This window comes from Dama dama, chromosome 31 (assembly GCF_033118175.1).
Source record: "Dama dama isolate Ldn47 chromosome 31, ASM3311817v1, whole genome shotgun sequence".
In the NCBI taxonomy this organism is placed as follows: domain Eukaryota; kingdom Metazoa; phylum Chordata; class Mammalia; order Artiodactyla; family Cervidae; genus Dama; species Dama dama.
The window spans coordinates 56,174,234-56,196,408 of record NC_083711.1 but is presented as its reverse complement, the minus strand read 5'-3'; the positions used below and the strand labels follow the sequence as shown (position 1 = coordinate 56,196,408).

The 22,175-nt window shown below is 37.0% G+C and overlaps 1 protein-coding gene across 8 annotated transcripts in view; it reads right to left on the bottom strand.

Annotated features, from left to right (window-relative positions):
- The window catches only part of DZIP3 (DAZ interacting zinc finger protein 3), a 128,633-nt gene that overhangs the window by 32,025 nt on the left and 74,433 nt on the right, over positions 1-22,175 (bottom strand). For 7 of the 8 annotated variants that reach the window (XR_009691540.1, XR_009691539.1, XM_061134259.1 and 4 more), the window contains 8 exons: positions 14,965-14,990; positions 10,197-10,362; positions 8,353-8,445; positions 8,100-8,227; positions 6,198-6,266; positions 3,692-3,788; positions 2,138-2,241; positions 309-396 (listed from right to left, as the gene is read on the bottom strand). Coding sequence is in view for 6 of the 8 variants with exons in the window: in XM_061134259.1 (XP_060990242.1) it covers positions 309-396; positions 2,138-2,241; positions 3,692-3,788; positions 6,198-6,266; positions 8,100-8,227; positions 8,353-8,445; positions 10,197-10,362; positions 14,965-14,990 (771 nt within the window). In the remaining 2 variants the exon portion in view is untranslated. The remainder of the gene's footprint in view (positions 1-308; positions 397-2,137; positions 2,242-3,691; positions 3,789-6,197; positions 6,267-8,099; positions 8,228-8,352; positions 8,446-10,196; positions 10,363-14,964; positions 14,991-22,175) is intronic. The other variant, XM_061134261.1, reaches the window with a different exon arrangement.

Below are 22,175 nucleotides of genomic sequence, written 5' to 3'. Positions count from 1 at the left end.
CCTCATAGTTCAGTCAGTAAAGAATCTGCCTGCAATGCAGGAGACCCAGGTTAGATTTCTGGGTCCAGAAGATCCCCTGGAGAAGGACATGGCAACCCACCCCAGTATTCTTGCCTGGAGAATCCCATGGACAGAGGAGCTGGCAAGCTACTGTCCATGAGGTCACAAGAGTCAGACATGACTTTCTGACTAAACCACCACCAGGTTTGTCATAGCTCTTCTTCCAATTGTTTTTAATATTAGATTTATTTTAAGTGTATACCATCTACACCATTGAGTCAATTTACTCTAAATACTTGATGACTTACCCTGAGGAATGCAATCTTGTTTCTAACATCTGTCACAATGGCATTCCAACTGTCTACGGCAGCCTTTAACTGAAGTGATTTTAGGTTGCTGGTACAAAAATGGGAACACAAGAGAAAGTTCTTTGTATATGTCACTTAGATTTCCCAAAGTTTCTATTATGTTCTCTAATATTTATGTAAATAAAATAAAACAACAAAATTACCTCTATCACCAGTTGCCTCAAATGGGAAGAAAGTTTATGAAAGGACTTGTTATTAGAAGTTTTAAGAAAAGATTAGGAAACAAAGACAAGATTTCTTTTTTAAACAGTGGCTATAACCTCTGCTTCCAGAACACTAAGTTTTTTTTTCTATCTTGGCAGTATTTTTTAGGACATACTATAAAACCTTTGTACAGGAACCCCTCGACTGAAGAAGGCAGGCAAAGAAGACCAAGTAGGGAAATTGCCCTAGCCACCTAGTTTGGTTTCCCAGGTGGGTAAAGAACCCGCCTGCCAATGCAGAAGATGTAAGAGACGCAGGTTCGATCCCTGGGTCGGGAAGGTCCCCTGGAGGAGGGGATGGCAACCCACACCAGTACTCTTGCCTGGAGAATCCCATGGACAGAGGAGCCAGGCGGGCCACAGGGCAGAGTCATGGGACATGTGCATCAGTGCACGAGCAATCTCAAAGATGTTGACTCATCCTGGAAGCAGGCTTTGGACCATTTTCACATTAACCTGACATCACAGGGCCATGGCTGGCCTATAAGGCTGTCTTGTAAATTAGAAAAAGATATTCCCTACAAACAGGTAAATCACAAAGTACCTCCTTTGCAAGGATGAATTATAGATTGCTGTCTCTATAAAACATATAAACTGCACAGACACAGCAGCTCTGCCAAGCAGCCCACCAAATGGCTTAAGTAAAACAGTTTAAGGTGTTTAGGGTCTGGTATCTCTAGAAGAGAGATTTCATGTGGCCTTTCAGAAGGTTCTATCTGTTGTAACATCCCCACCCCAGAATCACCTAGCACAACAACTTTAAAAGAGCCTAACAAGTTATCACTGAGACCATCTCATACAAAGAAGCTTGATAATATTCTAATTTATAGAGCAGGTTTTCCCCCTTGAGGAAGCAAAGACAGATTTATCACTTACAACAGTGCTTTCCTGCCCTGAACGTACATCAGTATATACTAGGAATCTTGTTAAACATCAGAGATTCTGATTCTTCAGAACTGAAGAATAATGACGATTATATTAAAATAATAATCACTAAAAGTAGTGATGCATTGGTCCCAGAGATTTTTAACTCAATTAATTCCTTAAGTTTAAAGGTATACCTGGTAAAATTACAAATTGAAGAAGAATCCCATGCAACCTGCCCAAAATTTGAAAACCATTCATTTGTAGCACAGTAGCAAACTGCCTTTAACACAGTTTTAGGTATTAATGCTGACTTTCCCTCAGCATATTTTTCCAAAGGCATTTAAAATCAAGCAGTAAGAGAAAAGAATTAGAAAAAGTTTTCCGGTTGGAATCCACCTTGCTTTGTAAAGATCTGGTCGTTATGCATGTCTCTGACCGAGACTTCTGATCTGCTTCCTTGTAGAGGAAGGGGAAATCTGCTGGCAGCTATTACTGCACCTAATAGACTGCTCCGTGCTACACAGGAGCAACAGAGTAAAAGCTCAAAGTGATTAAACGACATCTGAGGTTTAAAAAAAATGGCTTCCTCATTCCAAAGATTCTGATGTCATATACGTAAAACACAGCACAGACTATGTCCGGCCGTGGGGCCGCCTGTGAGATCTCAGAGCTGAAGACGCATCAGGGCGTGGGGGTTACCTTGCCGCCATGTGAGTCGCCCTGGCAAGCTGGCCGAGGCACTCCTTCTCGGTCTGCTCCAGGTGCAGCAAGCCAAAATCTCTACGACACTGTAGGAAATACACCTCCAGAGTTGTCAGAGAAAGAGAAAGAAGTGAGAGGTGCCCTTATAGAGGAACACATTTTTCTTCAAACATTTCAAGTAAACTTAAAGCTATTTTTAAAAATCTCTTCTAATAGCAGCTGAGTTTCTTTCCTAACCATGACACATTAAAGCTCTCTGTTCAATCCTGAAGTTCTACTATTTTTATTCAAAAGTTACGTGGTTGGTAAACATTTTAGAACATTAGTTTTCAAACTTGCATATGCAATGGAATCATCTCAGAAACTTTAAAAAATGGTGCTTTGGTTCCAGAGATTCTAATGTAATTGATTCTAGGTGCAGCCTGGTAAATGGGGTTTTTAAAAGCTCTCAGATTATGCAGCAAAGTTTAAGAACACTCAAAAGAAGTCCTGCTATTTGATTTTTTTTTTTTTTAATTGATGAAGGAGTAAGAAAACAATGAGACCATATAGGACTGTGCCGCCCAAATGGGGCTTAGAGGTCATCTAGTCTGATGTCTCTCCAAGTATTATTGACGCATGGCCATTTGGCCTTGGTTTTTTTTTTTATGGATCACTCAATATTCACTGAAAGTAGCTTACTTATACTCTTGGACAGCATTAAGTGTTTCTAAAATTAATAATCGAAGTAGAAACTTTCCAATTAAAAGCAGTGAAAAAGTGTACAAACTTGAGTTCTTAAGGTAATCTGAGGTTGTTTTCTTTCCCCAGTTAAATTTAATACTCCAATATATCACTCTCCAGGGATTTTTGGTGCAGATATCAACCCTTGATTGTTGAGCTCTGGGTTTCAGAGTACTCTGTTAAAAATAGACCTTACCCATGACAAAGGTGAGAAGGTTTGTGATGATTTTAATGTCAATGAGCTCTCCAAAAATTTGAATTTTATTGTACATCAAGATTGGTTATCTACAAATAAAAATTACACACATACATAAAATCGCATTTCTTTTGAGAAATCCTAGCTGTGGTGTTCAAAAATAACTCAGGAGGACTGGATGACTTTCTAGGGGAAGAGGTAAGTTAGTTTTTGATTGGAATGTATGGTGTGTGCGTGTGGTTTTGAAATATTTATACATTTAAACAGTAAAGAAAGGATTTATTATAGCAGCAGTGAAATATTATTCTTAGACATTTGGCTCAGTCACCTAGTTTAATGAGAATTTTCCAAGATCAGTATGCTATATTTACTGAAGCAAACCAATTTCTTGGGAGTCATTTGGGGGAAAACAACATAAGATCATCAACCTTCAAGTAAACATACAAAATGCCAATGAGTCAAAAAAAAAAAAAAAGCACAAGAGTTTGAACTGCGTTTTTCTGGCTGGTCCTAAGATGTCTTAATTCTGTTTATTCAAAAAACAATCTTTTCAAAATTCTTTAGTATACTAGTACACAAGTAAAACTTCCCAACTCCATCTCTCTCTCTCTCTTTTTTTTTTTTTTTTTTACCTCAGCTGTTAAAGCCCTGCTAGTTTCTGCATTCAGTTTGTTTAAGTATGTTTTAATTGTGCTTTCCAGATTATGCTTCTCCATTTCCCACTGAGATCTGAAATATATGATAATTAAAGAGTCAGTAACATTGCAGCAAGGTCAGACTCTCCCACCTCACTCGGGAGGCGCACAGACACAAGCTATTCGATGAACAGGGAATGATTTCCTGAAAAGTATAGGCACATGGAAGCAATAAGAGATACTGCTCAACCCTCAGGGTTATCCTTTACTATCGTTGAGTGCGGCAGGTTCAAAGCTGTCAGTACAGAGGTTATGATTTAAAACTTGACTCTGAAATCAAGCTGTCTGAAGATGAATCTGACCTTCACAACTTATTAAATGTGAAACCATGAAGAAGTTACTTCTCTATACCTCAGTTTCCTCACATAGAAAAATGGAGAAAATTATATTACTTACCTCAAAGAGTTCTAGTGAAACATTCATTCAGATAATATAAAGTACTTGCATCTGGCACATATTAAGTACTAAGTAAGTATAAGCTATTATTAACAAAGTTTATATCAAATAAAGTTTCTACAAGCCTTTTTATGTTATAACAATAGCAACCACCCCTGTAATAAAGCTACATCACTGTATTAAAATATTTTACTGGTTATCTCAGTGCTCATATTCAGTACCTCAGAATGAAAACAATTCCTATAGGCTGAGAAAGAGAGGAGGAGATGCTGATAAGGATATTATTTATGAAGGACATAATGGAAAATGGCTACCTATGAGGTTTCTCTTTTTCCTAACCCGTTTCAACTTCCTACACTTGGGCCCCAGAACTCTAGACCATACATACCAAATTATGTTCCCAATGAAAGCATTTAAATGGACATATAGCATTGTAATAGGAATTTTTTCACAAGGCTTTCCTCAATGTTTTATTATTAGAAACATCTGGATGCTAGAATACCTAACAATACCTGACAAACATTTATAAGAAGCTTGATAAAACAATATGTTGTTAATATCCATTAAGGCCAGAGTATTTTGAAGGGAAAAATTATAAAATATGGAAAGAGTCAACAAAAATGAATTATAATGCCATTGAATGCTGTGAAAATTTTGCCTATGAGAGAAAAAAAAATTAGATTTCATCAAAATTAACTGTGCTTCAAAGGACATCATCAAGGATGTAAAGACACAACCCACAGAATGGAAGAAAATATTTGAAAATCATGTATTTGAAAATATTTAAAAATCTGACAAGGAACTTGTATCCAGAATATACAAAGAACTCTTAAAAGTCAATAGTTTAAAAAGTGAAAGTGAAAGTCAGTCACACGGTCATGTCTGACTCTGCAATCCTATGGACTGGAGCCTGCCTGGCTCCTCTGTCCACGGAATTCTCCAGGAAAGAGTACTGAGTGGGTTGCCATTTTCTTCTCCAGGGGATCTCCCTGACTCAGAGATTGAACCTGGATCTCCTGCATTGCAGGCAGATTCTTTACCAACTTAGCTACTAGGGAAGCCCAGTAAAAGAGAAACAATCTGATATTAAAAATATTCAAAGGAAGTAAAGGGACATTTCTCCAAGCAGATACACAAATAGACAGTAAGCACATGAAAAGATAATTATTAGGAAAATGCAAATAAAACCCACAATGATACATACCACTTCACAAATACTATGATGGGTGAAACCAAAACAGATAACGTAAGTATTGGTGAGAATGTAGAGAATCAAAATACTCACATGGCTGGTGGGATTGTAAAATGGTACAGTCACTTAGAAGACAGTTTGGCAGTTCCTCCAAAAGTTAAACACAGAGCCTACTGCATGTCTTAGCGAGTCTACTCTTAGATATATACCCAAGAGAACTAAAAGCATATATCCACACAAAAATTTGTATACAAATATTCTTAACAACAACAAAAAAAACAAATATTCATAACAGCATTACTGATAATAGTCAAAAACTGGAAACAAACAAAATGAAAAATGTGGTATATCCATATAATGGAATATTATTTGTCCATTAAAAAAGGAATGAGTACTGATACCTGCTACAATATGGATGAACCTTGAAAACATCATGTTAAGTGAAAGAAGTTAATCACAAGAGGCCATATATTATATGACTCCATTTATATGAAATGTCCAGACCAAAAAAAAAAAAGACTAGTGATTCCCAGAAGCTGGGGGAAAAGAGAATCAGTGATTTCTAATGGATCCAGAGTTTCTTTTGAGGGTGATAAAAATGTCCTGGAATTGGATAGTGGTGATGGTTATAATCCTCTGTGAATATACTAAAAACCAAGTAATTGTATACTTTAACAGGGTGAATCTTATTCTATATGAATTAGATCTCAAAACAACAATTATAAAAAATATACGAATCAGAACAAAACCTAGCCAGTTTCATAAAGCAGAGCAGTCATGATTGCAATAAAGAGAAGAGAACTCACAAGCCCTAGTCTCTGACAGTAGTCTACTGTAGGACCAGCTGTTTGTTACCTTTTCATAGAAAGTTGCTCTTTAAGGTTCTTGATTTCATTATCTTTAGCATGGCTCTGACGCTGTAATCTAAGAAGAAAGAATGCCATAAGATGTTAGAAATCATTTGTCATTAACAGTCAGAACAATTCTGTTTGTAGCTGAGAAGGGACCGAGCATGTCCATCTTTTGTCGGAGTGCAGCACCTGTGTCCGGGATGGTGTGGGGCTGCTGGGGTTTGGCTGGAGTAAACGTGTAGTGCCAGAAGGGTTCCATGTTATTCTATCTTCCTTTCCCTCATCGTTTGGTTAAAGAGAACAGACTTTTCTTGGTGCTTTAGTGCTCCCCTCCCCTGTGCTTACTAGCAACTCCATGTTGGAGGTTTCTGCAGGGCCCTGTCTAATATACATGGAAGGCAGTAAGAAAAATCACTCTCACATCATTCTTCAGGTTCCAAGGTTTCTAGACAGTCACCATTCTTCTTCCATCTTTCAGAGTCTTCCTATGTTCATTGTGTTCTATCCAGGGTGTTATAGTTTTAAGGAAGATTTGCAAGTCAAGCAGCTACTACGTGTTGGTGAAGTGGTGGTCCCTCTATTATATGTAATTTTAATCCTCTCATATTAATCTATATTTTCCACAAGCTCACAGTTAATATCTGATATGTCTTGGCATATCATGTCCTTACATAATTGTTTACATGTCCTTACATAATTGTTTGCACACCGTGGGAACTTGATAAATGTTTGATGTCCTCACACAATGAACACACAAGCTAGAATTTTTCATGAGAATACTTGATTAGAGAATTTGATGGACTCAGCTTTTTATAACTGGTTGCTTATGCTGGATAAGGTATCAGAATTGAAGAGGAATATCTCAGATAGTGAAGGAGAAAGGCAGCTGCGTGGATGGCATTGCTTTTCTGATCTCTGATGCTATGTAACATATTCATGGGTTGGTCATTATCTTCCAGGCTAAAAGACAAAGTTTTGAATCCTGAAGTGTGGTTTCTTAAGTGATGTCAGCCAGGTTAGTTTTCAGGTCCACAAACCTGAAAGTGTCTGCAAGTGACATCATGTTGCCAGAGGTATGGCATCCTGTTCTTCCTTAAAACCCCTTCAGGTTGAATATGTTATGTGGGAGAAAATTTAAGACCAAAATCTGTGTCAAGTATTTTTCCAATTTTCCAGTTGGTGTCATGGGTTCCTTACACCGAGGTACTCCCTAGAACCCATTTTCCTTATTAGCAGTCTAGCAACTACAGTGGACTTCAAATCAGACATCATGAATGACTGGTATTTTGTGGTATCACTGTTTTATCAAAATAATATGTTACAAATTATACTACTATTTCATCTGATAGTGGTTTGAGGCAGTGGCTAGATTAAAAAGAATGGAGCAGGATACTAACTTTCCATATTAAATCAGAATTTTTAGTCTTAGGCATTTAATACATAAGGTTGTAGGAGATATGAGATTGACAGGGGAGAAAAGATTCTCCAGGAATTTGATTTGTTTTCAATATCTTGTGCTTAAAACACAAACACTCTCAGAAACCAACATTAAAAAGTATAAAAGTGAGCCAGTGATGTCTGAGGAATCTATTTCTTATATGCTATAAACTAGCCAATCATTAGTCATATTTTTACAAATGAGAGTCATGACCTGAAAGTTAATTATTGTTCTCATGTGATTCTATTATCTTCACATTTATCCAGCCAATATGTGAAAAGCTTGACATAGAGTGAGCAGTTGCTTATTTCTCAATGCAGCTGGCAAGGCAAACATGCAGTGGAGTTTTAAGCAGGTGCAGTCCTTGTGGTTGGGAGTTCCTAATGTGCAGTCACACTGCCACCCAGTGGCTACATAGGGATTATCTTTTAACACAGGATTTTCTTATATCAACAAATGTGCACTTACTTGGACATCTTAGTGATTCCAAAAGCCACTTGCTGGTTAAGAGATTCGATGATTTTATCTTTCTTTTTAATCTGCATTTGGTTTTCTTGCCACCACAAAGTCACGGTTTTTAGCTGTCTTTTGAAATCCTGATTAATGAAAAATATTATTTCAACAAATTTTGTTCAAGTCTTCAGAAATTTAAAGAAAAACATTGGAGTCTTCATCACAAACTATCCTAGCGTGCCTCCGACCTAAGGGCAGAAGTACTCACTTCACACTGGCAGCGCAGCTCACAAAGCCGCCGTCGTCGGGCGAGCGCCTCCTCGGCTCCTCCACGCTCTGCAGTGACCTTGTTGGTTGAGCCCTATTGAGCAAATGAAATACGAACGCTTCAGTTTTCTCTCTAAAAAAGCAGTTAGGGGGCTTCCACTGCGGGTGGCTCGGTGGTAAAGAACCCACCTACCAACGTAGGTGCCACGGGTTCAGCCCCTCTCCGGGAAGACCCTACACACGGTGGAGCAGCTAGGCCTCTGTGCCAACTGCGGAGCCGGCGCTCCACGGCCAGAGAAGCCGCCGCAGGGAGAAGCACGCATCCGCCACCGGAGAGCGGCCCCCACCCGCCGCAACTACAGAGAGACCCTCGCAGCAACGAAGACCAGCACACACAAAATAAATAAGTAACTTAAAAAAAAAGCACAGCTATTTAAAGGAAAAGCACTACTATTTTTGTTATTTAGTGAGTATTTAAGTTGCTAACTCATGCATTATAGCTTTCAATGCAAACATAATTCTCTGATTAATTTAAATAAGTCTACCTCTCTCCAATTACAGCACTCACTGAACAATACCAGAATTACTACAAGCAGTCTACTGCTGCTACTACTGGATAATGTTATCTGCAAGATCACCATTTTTAAAATTTTTTTCGTAATGCTTTTGTTGTCACAAAATCATATGAACTAGGTACTCGATATTCCTGTTTTAGAGATGATAAAACTAGGTAACTTGCCCAAGGTCACACAGTAAGTGAAAGAGCCAGAATTCTAACTCAGGCAATCTTGATTGCTCAAGTACCTAATTATTACTTTAGAAATTATCACCTTAGATTAATGTTTAATTTCTCCACTGGATTATAAACACTATCATCACGGGGACCATATCTTGGCATACCTCTTGACACAACGTAGGTGCTAAGTGCCTTTTAAATAAATGAATGAATAAACATTTTTCAAAATGTATGTGACATTTTGATTCTTTGAGTTCTCATAGCTGTTGAATGAAAACTAAAGACCCCACATTTAAACTTTAGTGTGACATCCAAAGCCTAGAATATGTCATTTCAGTTAAACTTTATGTATTTTAATTGGAAAGGAGACAGAAAGATATGACAATCATACTAATGTACTATCAGTCAGAGAATCATTTGTCCAGTTTCCTTAGACAATCAATATTATTGATATTATATACTATATATCATTATACTTAAACCCTGGAACAGGTTATCATAAAATTATCACAGTATAAAATTCTCATGGGTAGTAAATCCTGTGGTTTTTCAAAAAAAAAAAAGCTTTCACAGTTTTTTCTAACTAAGTGCTCTGTTGAGCACACAGAATATGTTCATGTGCACCTTCATATATGTATGTCATCCCCAGTACTGACTACTAACAGGAAAGGAACCCAAAAAAGTGCTGTTATTAATATTTTTGTAGATATTTCATTGTAACAGCCAAGTTTAATTATCTAAAAAATGAAAGTAGCTTTGTTTTATAAAATTTAATTTTATAAATTTAATCCAATGAGATTATGCTAAGGTATTTTTTCTTCCTTGTGTTATTTGAAAACTCTTTATAAGGTATGCATTTGTAATCAACTCTGCCCAATACTTAAAACCAGGAAATGGTTTGAGGACTAAAGTGAAGAGTTTCTAGTTCCTAGAGTTCTTTTTTATGTCAGCCATCCCTCCGTCCCTCCTTTCCTACTTTTTCTTTTTCCTCACACACACAACATAAAACACTAGGTTAATAAGATGTTCAAAGAGTCATGGTGAGAAAATGGTTACCAATTATTCTGGAAGAAGGAAGGCAGGGCTGTACCCTCTCCAATCAGGCTTACCTGCTCTATCATGTCCAGAATATGCAATTCATCCAGACTATAGGACTTGTCTTCAGTCGTAGAATCTTCGTGAATATTGCTTGCATCATCTTTCATAAATCTACTGATTGCATACAGATTTGCTTGTTCTTTCTTCAGCTGCTCTTCCTTTCCTATCATACTTGGGCTATAGTGGTGACATAATCAATGTAACCTTTTATAAGTGTATAGTGTTTTTCATCTAAGCCATTATTTCCCAAATTAATATTGTACTGGTCTCATGAGATGCTTAGATCAGAAAGGTTCAAAGTTTGGACAGTGCCAATGCCATGTATTTCTTTTGGAGACTCACAGTGAATTTTAGCATATTTGAGATAGTACTCAATTGAGGTACCTATTCTGTTCATAGTAGTGCTTCTAAGAATTATGAGACCATGGAGTTCATTTTCCAAGTTATAACTATTAACATCAGTTACTTTGAGAAACAATACTTTGGGAAATATTGACAAGCATTTCCAAATCTGCTATATTGTTTAATCATTACAACCTGACAGGCAGGTTGGTTTAATCAACTTCAGTGCTTAGGTCTCATGTACATTTAAATAGAGGGCTCTGAATAGCAACATACATAAAGCAGATTTAAGATGGAGGTTTGTTTTGTAACAGGGATATTTTTTTGTAACAAGCTTTTATTAAAAAAAAAAAAACTGTAGTGATAATGAATTTCAGTAACTAGAAACCACTGAGAAAAGAAAGGAAATGCTGTAAGTACAATGGCAATTAACTCATTTTTATACCTATGTCTAAAATTTAAATGCATACTAGTATCATTTCAGTTGTCCTACTATTTAGTAGCTATGAATTTCCTTCCTAATCTCACTGAATAATAACTAGAAATAGTACTTTTACATATAGCATGATATAAATTACTTGACTTTATTAGCGAATGGAAAGAAAACAGATGCATTAGTACTTATTTTAGGTCAATAAGATCTAGAAAAAAGGACATATTATGCTTGTAGAATAACTTGTAAAACACTATAGAAGTCATTACATATCACTGAAGTATTCTAGACTAACTCAAACATTTTGAAAAGTTCAATGAAATAAATTACTTGTTTAGACCACAGTTCCAAAACTCAGTTTTCCATATTACTTCAACAGTTTTTTTAAAATTTATATTCTTCCTGAAACCACAACAGATGCAAAAATATGAATTTATACTTTTGAAAAGCTAGAAAAGGTTACTTCTAAATTTTTAAAGTATGATAATAGTATTATAATATAGGAAAATATTCTTCTATTAAAGAGATGCAAACTGAAGCATGTATAGATAAAATTATACAGTTTTGAGACTGAAAACACTCAAAAAATAAATGTGAAGGGAAGAATGAAGCAAATGTGGAAAAACAATGAAAACTGTAAAATCAGGATGATAGGTATACCTACTAATGTAGATATATTGTTATTATTCTCTTTACTTTTGTGTGTTTTGAAATTTTTCATTTAAAACAAAGTTCCCTGGGTGATTTGATGATCATCCAGGTTTGGGTCTATGGTGTAAGTCAAAATAAGCAAAATGACTGATTATACTGTTTCATTCTTTAATAATTTACATTTATGGTATCTAGACATAAACTTACTTTTTCACTGGTCATAGCAAACACTCTTTTCCAACAACCCAATAGACAACTCCGCACACGGACATCACCAGATGGTCAATACTGAAATCAAACTAATTATGTTTTTTGCAGCAAAGATGAAGAAGCTCTATACAGTCAGTAAAAACAAGACCTGGAGCTGACTGTGGCTCAGTTCATGAGCTCCTTATTGCCAAATTCAGTCTTAAATTGAAGAAAGCAGGGAAAACCATGAGGCCATTCAGGTATGACCTAAATCATCCCTTATGATTATACAGTGGAAGTGATGGAAAGATTCAAGGGGTTAGATCTGGAGTGCCTAAAGAACTATGAACAGAGGTTTGTAACACTACTGGAGGCCATGACCAAACCACGCCAAAGAAAAAGATATGCAAGAAGACAAAGTGTTGTCTGAGGAGGCTTTCAGCTGAGGAAACAGCTGAGGAAAGAAGAGAAGTAAAAGGCAAGGGAGAAAGGGAAAGATAGACTCAACTGCAGAGTTCCAGAGAATAGCAAAGAGAGGTAAGAAGGCCTTCTTAAATGAACAATGCAAAGAAATGGAGGAAGACAATATAATGGGAAAGCCTAGATATCTCTTCAAGAAAATTGGACATATTAAGGGAAATTTTCGTGTAAGGATGGACATGATAAAGGATAGAAATGATAAAGATCTAACAGAAGCAGAAGAGATTAAGAGATGGTGGCAAGAATACACAGAAAAACTACACAAAAAAGGTCTTAATGACCCAGATAACCATGATGGTATGATCACTCACCTAGAGCCAGACATCTAGGAGTGTGAAATCAAGTGGGCTTTAGGAAGCATTACTAGGAGCAAAGCTAGTGGAGGTGACTAATTTCAGCTGAGCTATTTAAAATCCTAAAAGATGATGCTGTTAAAATGCTACACTCGATATGTTAGCAAATTTGGAAAGCTTAGTAGTGGCCAGAGGACTGGAAAAGGTTAAGTCTTCATTCCAATCCCAAAGAAGGGCAATGCCAAAGAATGCTCAAATTACTGCACAGTTGTGCTCACTTCACATACCAGCAAGGTTATGCTCACAATCCTTCAAGCTAGGCTTCAGCGGTATGTGAACCGGGAACTACCAGATGCACAAGCTGGATTTCAAAGAGGCAGAGGGGCCAGATTATTGGATCATGGAGAAAGCAAGGGAATTGAAGAAAAACATCTACTTCTGCTTCATTCATGACGCTAACGTCTTTGACTGTATGGATCACAACAGCTATGGAAAATTCTTAAAGAGATGGGAATATCAGACCACCTTTCCTGTCTCCTGAGAAACCTGTATGCCAAGAATTAAGTTAGAACTGGACATGGAACAACTGACTGATTCAAAATTGGGAAAGGAGTACGTCAAGGCTGTATATTGTCACCCTGCTTATTTAACTTATGTGCAGAGTATATCATGTGAAATGCCAGGCTGGATGAATGATTACCTGGAATCAAGATTGCCAGGAGAAATACCAGTGACCTCAGATACGCAGATGATACCACCCTAATGGCAGAAAGTGAGAGGAACTAAAGAGCCTCTTGATGAGGGTGAAAGAGAAGAGTGAAAAAGTTGGCTTAAAACTCAACATTCAAAAAAGTAAGATCATTGCATCTGGTTACATCACTTCATGGCAAATAGAAGGGAGGAAAGTGAAAGCAGTGACAGACTTTTTTTTCTTTTTTTTTTTTCAGACTTTATTTTCTTGGGCTCAAAAATCACTGCCGACAGTACAGTGACTGCAGGCATTAAATTAAAAGATGCTCGCTCCTTGGAAGGAAAGTTATGACAACCCTAGACAGCATATTAGAAAGCAGAGACATGAATTTGCCGACAAAGGTCTGTATAGTCAAAGCTGTGGTTTTTCCAGTGGTCATGTAAGTATGTGAGACTAGGACCATAAAGAAGGCTGAGTGCCGAAGAATTGATGTTTTCAAACCGCGGTGCTGAGGAAGACTACTGATGGTCCCTTGGACTTCAAGAAGATCAAATCAGTCAAACCTAAAGAAAATCAACCCTGAATGTTCTTTGGAAAGACTGATGCTGAAGTGGAAGCTCCAATACTTGGGCCCACTTGATGTGAAGAGCCAACTCATTGGCAAAGGTCCAAATGCTGGGAAGGATTAAAGGCAAAAGGAGAAAAGAACAGCAGAAGATGACATGGTTAGATACTCTCACCAACTCAATGGTCATGAATTTGAGCAAGCTCTGGGAGACAGTGAAGGACAGGGAAGCCCGGTGTTCTGCAGTCCATGGGGTCACAAAGAGTCGGACAAGACTTAGTGATTGAACAACAACAACAGATATAACCTTGAAAAGACACACACACACTATCAGTTTAGTGGCTCAACTTGTTGACAGAGAAAGTGAAAACCCATCTTGGATGATAAACTATTAATGTACCAAGTGGATCATGTCCATTATCAATGAGAAAATATCAACTGCAAGATGCTTTAAAGCTAACAAAGTATGTTCTTGTTACCATTTTAAAGATAAGTATGTCCTTACAGAGAGTTCTCTATAGCTACTACTTTTCAGTTAACAAAACTTTTGGTGGGTATAATGACCTCTTCATGGAATGTCTCCCCCACTTCCTTCCTGTTGCTGGAGAATATAGCTCACAATTATCTTTAGACATTAAAAGGTGTCCAGTAAAGGTTCAAAATTCACAGTTAACAACTGGGATTATAAAAAAAGAAGCAAAACATCTTAGGTTAATTAAACAAAGCAAACCACATGAAACTCTTTTTGTAAAAGGGGTTACTGAGACAAAAGATAATCTGTCTTTAAGGTTAAGTTTTATTTCGTCTACATTTGGCTAACTATAATCTAGACTGTATTTTAAAAGATTTTATGCTGGAACCAAATGTAGTCCTTGAATAAAGCAGTTAGCATGGGATGACTCTTGAGTAGCCACACAGAAAAATGGTAAGAGATTCTATTCTCCCAAAACAAGTGATAATTTAACTGCCATTTTCAATAAAAAACCCAACAACTTATTAAGATTAAAAAACTGTCTTTTCTTCTCTTAAGAATATTACCATATTCTGAGACTATGTACCAAAACAAGGTTGTGTCATACTGGTAAAGCACACTTGAAAGGACTAAGAAAAACTTTAAAATGAAATCAATACTTACACTTGCTCTTCTTTTGATTCCTTATTCTGAAAAATAACATCAAGAATTAGTATTATGTATTAACTATGTTGGTACAGTACAGTTGATCTAACGGAATTTAGACATTTCTCAGGTTTTGGGGGGATCCATGGTGGTTCAAACGTAAAGAATATGCCTGCAGTGCAGGAGACGTGGGTTTGATCCATGGGTTGGGACGACCCCCTGAAGAAGGGCACGGCACCCCACTCTAGTATTCTTGCCTGGGAAATCTCATGGATAGAGGAGCCCAGCAGGCTACAGTCCATGGGGTCACAAGGGTTGGACACAACTTAGTGACTACATCACCATCACCACCAAGCTTTCTGACCACAACCAAAATAAACATACTTTACATTATGACTTAAATGCACTTACACAGCTATTTTTATACACAAGCATAAAACTGAAATATAAGTTCCATGAAACAAACTTTACTCACTATGTGTGTTGTGGACTACATGCTTGTGTGCCTCCGAAATTCTTCCATTGAAACCCTAACCCTCAGTGTGATGGTAATTGGACGTATGGCCATGGGGAGGTAATTAGGTTTAGATGATGTGGAGCCTTCATGACAGGATCAGTGCCATTATAAGAAGAGATCAGAGAGGTAGCTTGCTTGCTTGTGCATGCTCACTCACTCTCTTTCTTTAACATGTGATAATATAGCAAAAAGGTAGCTGTCTGCATGTAAGAAGAGGGCCTTCACCAGACACTGAATTGGCTAGCACCTTGATCTTGAATTTCTCAGCCTCCAGAACTGTGAAAAACGAAAATCTTGTTTAAGCTATCCAATCTATGGTAGTTTGCTATAGCAGCCTAAACTAAGACAATGCGTGAGGAACTCTAGAATGTTTTTATTCATGCTAACTCTTTTCCTTTTCTAAAATTATAGCCATGGCCTACCAAATCGATTTTGTTATCTAACCACTGAGTCATGAAACACACACACACAAAAATCACTGCTTCAGATAATGGAGATGGGTGTTGAGGCTGAGTTTGTACCTACTGCTCTATCTTAGGACAGGGTATATGTAATTCTTATTTATGAAATCTGACACTAATTACAAGCATTCTTGAAAAATCCATGTGTAAAGAGAAAGCAGACTGATATACTAAGAATCTTACAGGAAAAAAAAAATGCTAGGGAGATCACAATTGGGAGGAAAAGTTAAATAGCCCTAAATTTTATTTTCATTAAGATAAAACTATAAAGGCAACCTATTAAATAAAGGTAGTATCAATGACACAACATATTAATTACTCTTATATATCACCCTTCTACTAAGAGTATCAATTACCGTCATGTAAATTACAGTATTAATTTCTACTATCATCTCTTGTTTACAAAAAAATTCTGGTCTCTTTCCCCACAGATTCTATGATAAACTTACTAATTTGTTTTACTTTATTGTCTGCATACCAAGAGGATTTTTGCATTTCACTGTCTGATCAATGTCCAGTGCCAATTTGATTCTACAATTTAGAATTATCAACACCTGCCTTGAGTGTACCTCAATAACTGAATTGAAAAGAGCTTTGGTTGTTCATAATGAATACATCTAGTATAATAAGTTCCCCAGCTACCCAAAAGTACATCATTCCTATGAAACCTTTCCAAAGTTGAAATGCTAAGTGTTAGTTGTTTAGTTGTGTCCGACTCTTTGCAACCCCAAAGACAGCAGCCCACCAGGCCCCTCTGTCCATGGGATTCTCCAGGAAAGAACACTGGAGTGGGTTGCCATTTCCTTCTCCAAAAGGAACTATACAAACTGAAGAAATAATTACAGGCATACCTTAGGTGTAATGAAGGTTTGGTTCCAGACAACCTCAATAAGGTGAATATTGCAATAAAGCAAGTCACACAAATTTTTGGATTTCCTGGTACATATAAAAATTATGTTTATACTATATTGCAGGCAAGTGTGTGATAATAACATTATGTCTTAAAAAAAAGAATGTGTGTAATTTAATTTTAAAATACTTTATTGTTAAAAGTGCTAACCATCATCTAAGTTTTCAGCAAACTGCAGTCTTTTCTGTGGTAGACGGTCTTGCCTTGATGTTGATGGCTGCTGACTAATCGGGTGACAGTTGCTAAAAGTGGCAATGGCTGTGCTAATTTCTTAAAATAAGACAACAACAAAGTTTGTCACATTGATCTACTCTTTCTTTCACAACTGATTTCTCTGTGGCATGCAATGCTGTTTTAGATCTTTCAAAACTGGAGTCAGTCCTCTCAAACCCTGCAGTTAAGTTTATGTCATCTTCTAATCCTTTGTTGTCATTTCAACAGCATTTACGGAACTATCACCAGGAGTAGATTTCATCTCAGGAAACTACTTTCTTTGCTCATCTGTAAGAAGCAACTCTTCACCCATTAAAGTTTTATCATGAGATTGTAGCAATTCAGTCACATCTTCAAGCTCCACTTCTATTTCTAGTTCTCTTGCTATTTTCACCACATCTGTAATTACTTCCTCAACTGAAGTCTTAAATCCATCAGTGTCATATGAGGGCTGGAATCATCTTCTTCCAAACTCCTGTTAATGTTGATATTTTTACCTCTTTCCATGAATTATTAACATTTTTAATGGCATCTAGAAAGGTGAATCCTTCCAGAGGTTTTCAAATGACTTTTCCCAAATTCATCAAAGGAATCACTATTTATGGCAACTGAAGCCTCTCAAAATGTATTTCTTAAATAATAAGACTTGAAAGTTGAAATGACTCCTTCATCCACAGGCTGCAGAATGGATGTTGTGTTAGCAGACATGAAAACAATATTAATATCACTGTAGATTTCCATCAGAGCTCCTGGGTGACCAGATGTACTGTCAATGAGCAGTAGTATTTTGAAAGAAATCTTTCCTTCTAAGCAGTAGGTCTCTAGAGTAGGCTTAAAATATTTAGTAAACCATGTTGTAAAAAGATGTGCTGTCATCCAGGATATGTTGTTCCATTTCTAGAGGACAGAGTTGATTTAGCCTAATTCTTTTTGCTAGGATTTTCAGAATGGTAAATGAGCACTGGCTTCTACTTAAAATTACTAGCTACATTAGCCCCCAACAAGAGAGTCAGCCTGTGTCCTGGAATTTTGAAGATAGGTATTACTTTTCTTCCCTAGCTGTGAAAGCCCTAGATGGCCTCTTCTTCCAATAGAAGGCTGTTTTGACTACACTGAAAATCTGTTGTTTAGTATAGTCACCTACATCAGTTATATTAGTGAGGTCTTCTGGATAACCTTCTGCAGCTTCCGCATCAGCACTTGCTGCTTCATCTTATAATCTGAAGTTAGAGAGACGGCTTCTTTCCTTGAACCAACCTCTGCTGGCTCCAAACTTTTCTTCTGCAGTTTCCTCACCTCTCTCAGCTTTTACAGAACTGAAGTGCCTTCTTCTACATTAGGCTTCAGTTTAAGGGAATGTTGTGGCTGATTTAATATTCTATCCAGAACACTAAAATTTTCTCTATATCAGCAATAAGGCTGTTTCACTTTCTTATCATTCCTGTGTTCACTGGAGTAGCACTTCTAATTTCCTTCAAGTACTTTTCCTTTGCATTCACAACTTGGCTAAGTGTTTGGCACAAGAGGCCTAGCTTTCAGCCTATCACAGCTTTCAATATAACTTCCTCACTAAGCTTAATAATTTCTAGCTTTTGATTTGCAGTGAGAGACCTGCAACTCTTCCTTTCATTAGAACACTTAGAGGCTATTGCAAGGTTATTAATTGCTCTAGTTCAACAACTGTTGCATCTCAGGGAACAGGAAAACCCAAGGAGAGGGACAGAGATGAGGGAATAGCTGGCTGGTGAGTGAAAGTCGCTCAGTCGTGTCCAACCCTTTGTGACCCCATGGACTGTACAGTCCACGCAATTCTCCAGGCCAGAACACTGGAGTGGGCAGCTCTTCCCTCCTCCAGGGGACCGTCCCACCAGGGACTGAACCCAGGTCTCCCACACTGCAGGCGGACTCTTTACCAGCTGAGCCACCAGGAGAGCCCTGACTGGTAAAGAAGTCAGAATACACACATTTATCTTTTAAGGTCACCATCACATATGGGCAAGATTTGTACCATCCCAAAACAACTGCAATAGTAACATCAAAGCTCACTGATCACTTCAAGTGGGACTTATCCCAGGGATGCAAAGATGGTTCAATATTTACAAATTACTCAATGTAATATACCACAATGACTGAAGAACAAAAATCATATGGTCTTCTCAATAGATGCATAGAAAGCTTTTGACAAAATTTAATATCTGTTTATGATAAAATTTCTCCACAAAGTGGGTACAGAGGGAGCATACCTCAGCATAATAAAGGCCATATATAAAAAGCCTACAGCTATCATCATACTCAATGGTGAAAAGCTGAAAGCATTTCCTCCAAGATCAAGAACAAAACAATGACACCCACTTTATTCAACACAATATTGGAAGTCCTAGCCATGGACAAGAAAAGAATTAAAAAGAATCCAAATTGGAAGGGAAGAAGTAAAACTGTTACTGTTTGCAGGTGATATGAAACTATGCATAGAAAACCCTAAAATGCCACTAAAAAGCCAGTAGAGCTCGTCAATGAATTCAGTGAAGTCACAGATACAAAATTAATATACAGAAATTTGTTACATTTCTTTACACTAACAAGGAAATATCAGAGAGAAATTAAGAAAACAATCCCATTTACCACTTTATCAAAAAGAATAAAATACCTAGGAATAAATACAAGGAGGTGAAAGCCCTGTAGTTGAAAAACTATAACGCTAATGAAAAAAGCTGGATAAATTAAAGTGAGGGGCAGATATTCCATGTTTGCTATTTGGAAGAATTAACATTGTTAAAACAGCCACACTACCCAAAGCAATCTACAGATTCAATGCAATCCGTATCAAAATACCAAAAGTATTTTTCACAGAACTAAAACAAATAATCATAAAATTTGTAAGGAAATTCAAAGACCTTAAATAGTCAAAGCAATCCTGAGAGAGAAAAAGAGAGCTAGAGGTATCATGCTTCCTGATTCCAACCTGTACTACAAAGCTACAGTAATCAAAAGAATATGGTCCTGGCACAAAAATAGTCATGTGATCAAAGGAACAGAGCCAAGAGCCACTCAGGAATAAACTCACACACTTATGGTCATTTAATCTATGACAAAGGAGACAAGAATATGCAATGGGGAAAAGACAGTCTCTTCAGTAAGTGATGCAGGAAAAAACTGAACAGCTACATGGAAAAGGCTGAAATTAGAATAGTGTCTCATATTATATGTAAAAATAAACTAAAAATGGGTTAAAGACCTAAATGTAGGACCAGAAACTATAAAACCCCTAGAGGAACATTCAGGCAGACCACTTTTTGACATAAATTGCAACACTAATTTTTTGGATCTGTCTCGTAAAGCATGAGAAAGAAAAGCAGAAGTAAACAAATGGGACCTAATTAAATTTAAAAACTTTTGCAGAGCAAAGGAAACCACTGACCAAAATGAGAAGGTAACTTACTGAACAGGAGAAAATATGTGCAAACAATATGACTAAAAAGGGGCTAATATCCAAAACAAACGGTTTATGCAGTTCAATATTAAAAAAAAAAACAAAACCCCCAAACAACCCGACTAAACAATGGGCAGAAGACTAGGCTTCCCTGGTAGCTCAGGTGGTAAATAATGGGCAGAAGACCTGAATAGACATTTCTCTAAAGAAGATATACAGGTGGCCAAAAGGCACATGAAAAGATGCTCAACACCGCTAATCATCAAAGAAATGCAAATCAAAACCATAATGAGATCATCCCACATGTAGCAAAATGGCTATGATCAAGACGACCACAAATACATGTCAGCAAGGATGTGGAGAAAAAGAACACTGCACACCACTGGTGGGGATGGAAGCTGGCGTGGCCACTACGGAAAACAGTACAGAGGTTCCTCAGGAAACCAACAGCACAATGACCACAGGATACAGCCACTCCACTCCTCAGCATACAGGAAAGGAAAATGAGAATGTGCATCTGAAACTATACATGCACCCCAATGTTCACAGAAGCATTATTTATGATAGCCAGGATACGGAAGCAACCTAAATGTCCATCAACAGATGAATGGATAAAGAAGCTATGGTATATATACACAACGGAATACTACTCAACCAGAAAAAAGAAATTTTACATTTGCAACAACATGGATGTATCTAGAGAGTATTAGGATTAGTGAAAAAAGTCAGAGAAAGACAAATACTATATGTTATCACTTATATATGGAATTTAAAAAATAAAACAAATGAATAAAAATAACAAAATAGAAACAGATGCAGATATATAGTGGATAAACTAGTTGTTACCAACAGGGATAGGGAAGCGGGGAGGGACATCATAGGAAGAGAGGGTTAAGATATACAAACTACTGTGTGTAAAATAAACTAAAAGGATATATTATATAGCACAGGGAATGTAGCCAATATTTTATTATAACTTTGAATGGAGTATAACCAATAAAAATTTTGAATCACTATGTTGTGTACCCCAAAATAATATAATACTGTAAATCAACTATACCTAAAAAAAAGATAACTGATCACAGATCACAATAACAAAATAATAATTTAAAAGTTTGAAATATTGTGAGAATTACCAAAATGCAACACAGAAACAAAGTGAGTAAATGCCACTGGGAAAACAGTGCCACTAGATCTGTTTGATGCAAAGTTGCCACAAACCTTCAATTTGTGAAAAATTCAGTATCTGCAAAGTACAATAAAGCAAAGTGCAATAAAACGAAGTAAGCCTGTAACGTTTTTTGTATAAGCAAAAATCTCTTCAGATTTCTTTTGGTTAGCATAAGCAGATATTAATGCAGGTCTTTCATAAAAACAAAGTGGTATAAAGTGAATTTCAGAAAGCAGGAGATACCTGTATTTCTAAAATTCCTTTTAAGCTCTTTCTAGGATAACTTCATGCCAGCTTTATGTATCATCCTGTCTTACATGCATCTCAGCAACTCCCCTTTAGAGAGGACACCCACTTAGAAAAGCTTATTTCCTGCCATATTTTTTCCCTCAAAGCCATCTGCTTTACCTTCCTTTTCTACTTCTAGCGTCAGTTCCTCTGAGTAGGGAATAAAATTAGGAAGAAAGAAAGAAAGAACTAATTAACTCTCGAGAGTTATTTACAATTTACTACTATACATACGAGTT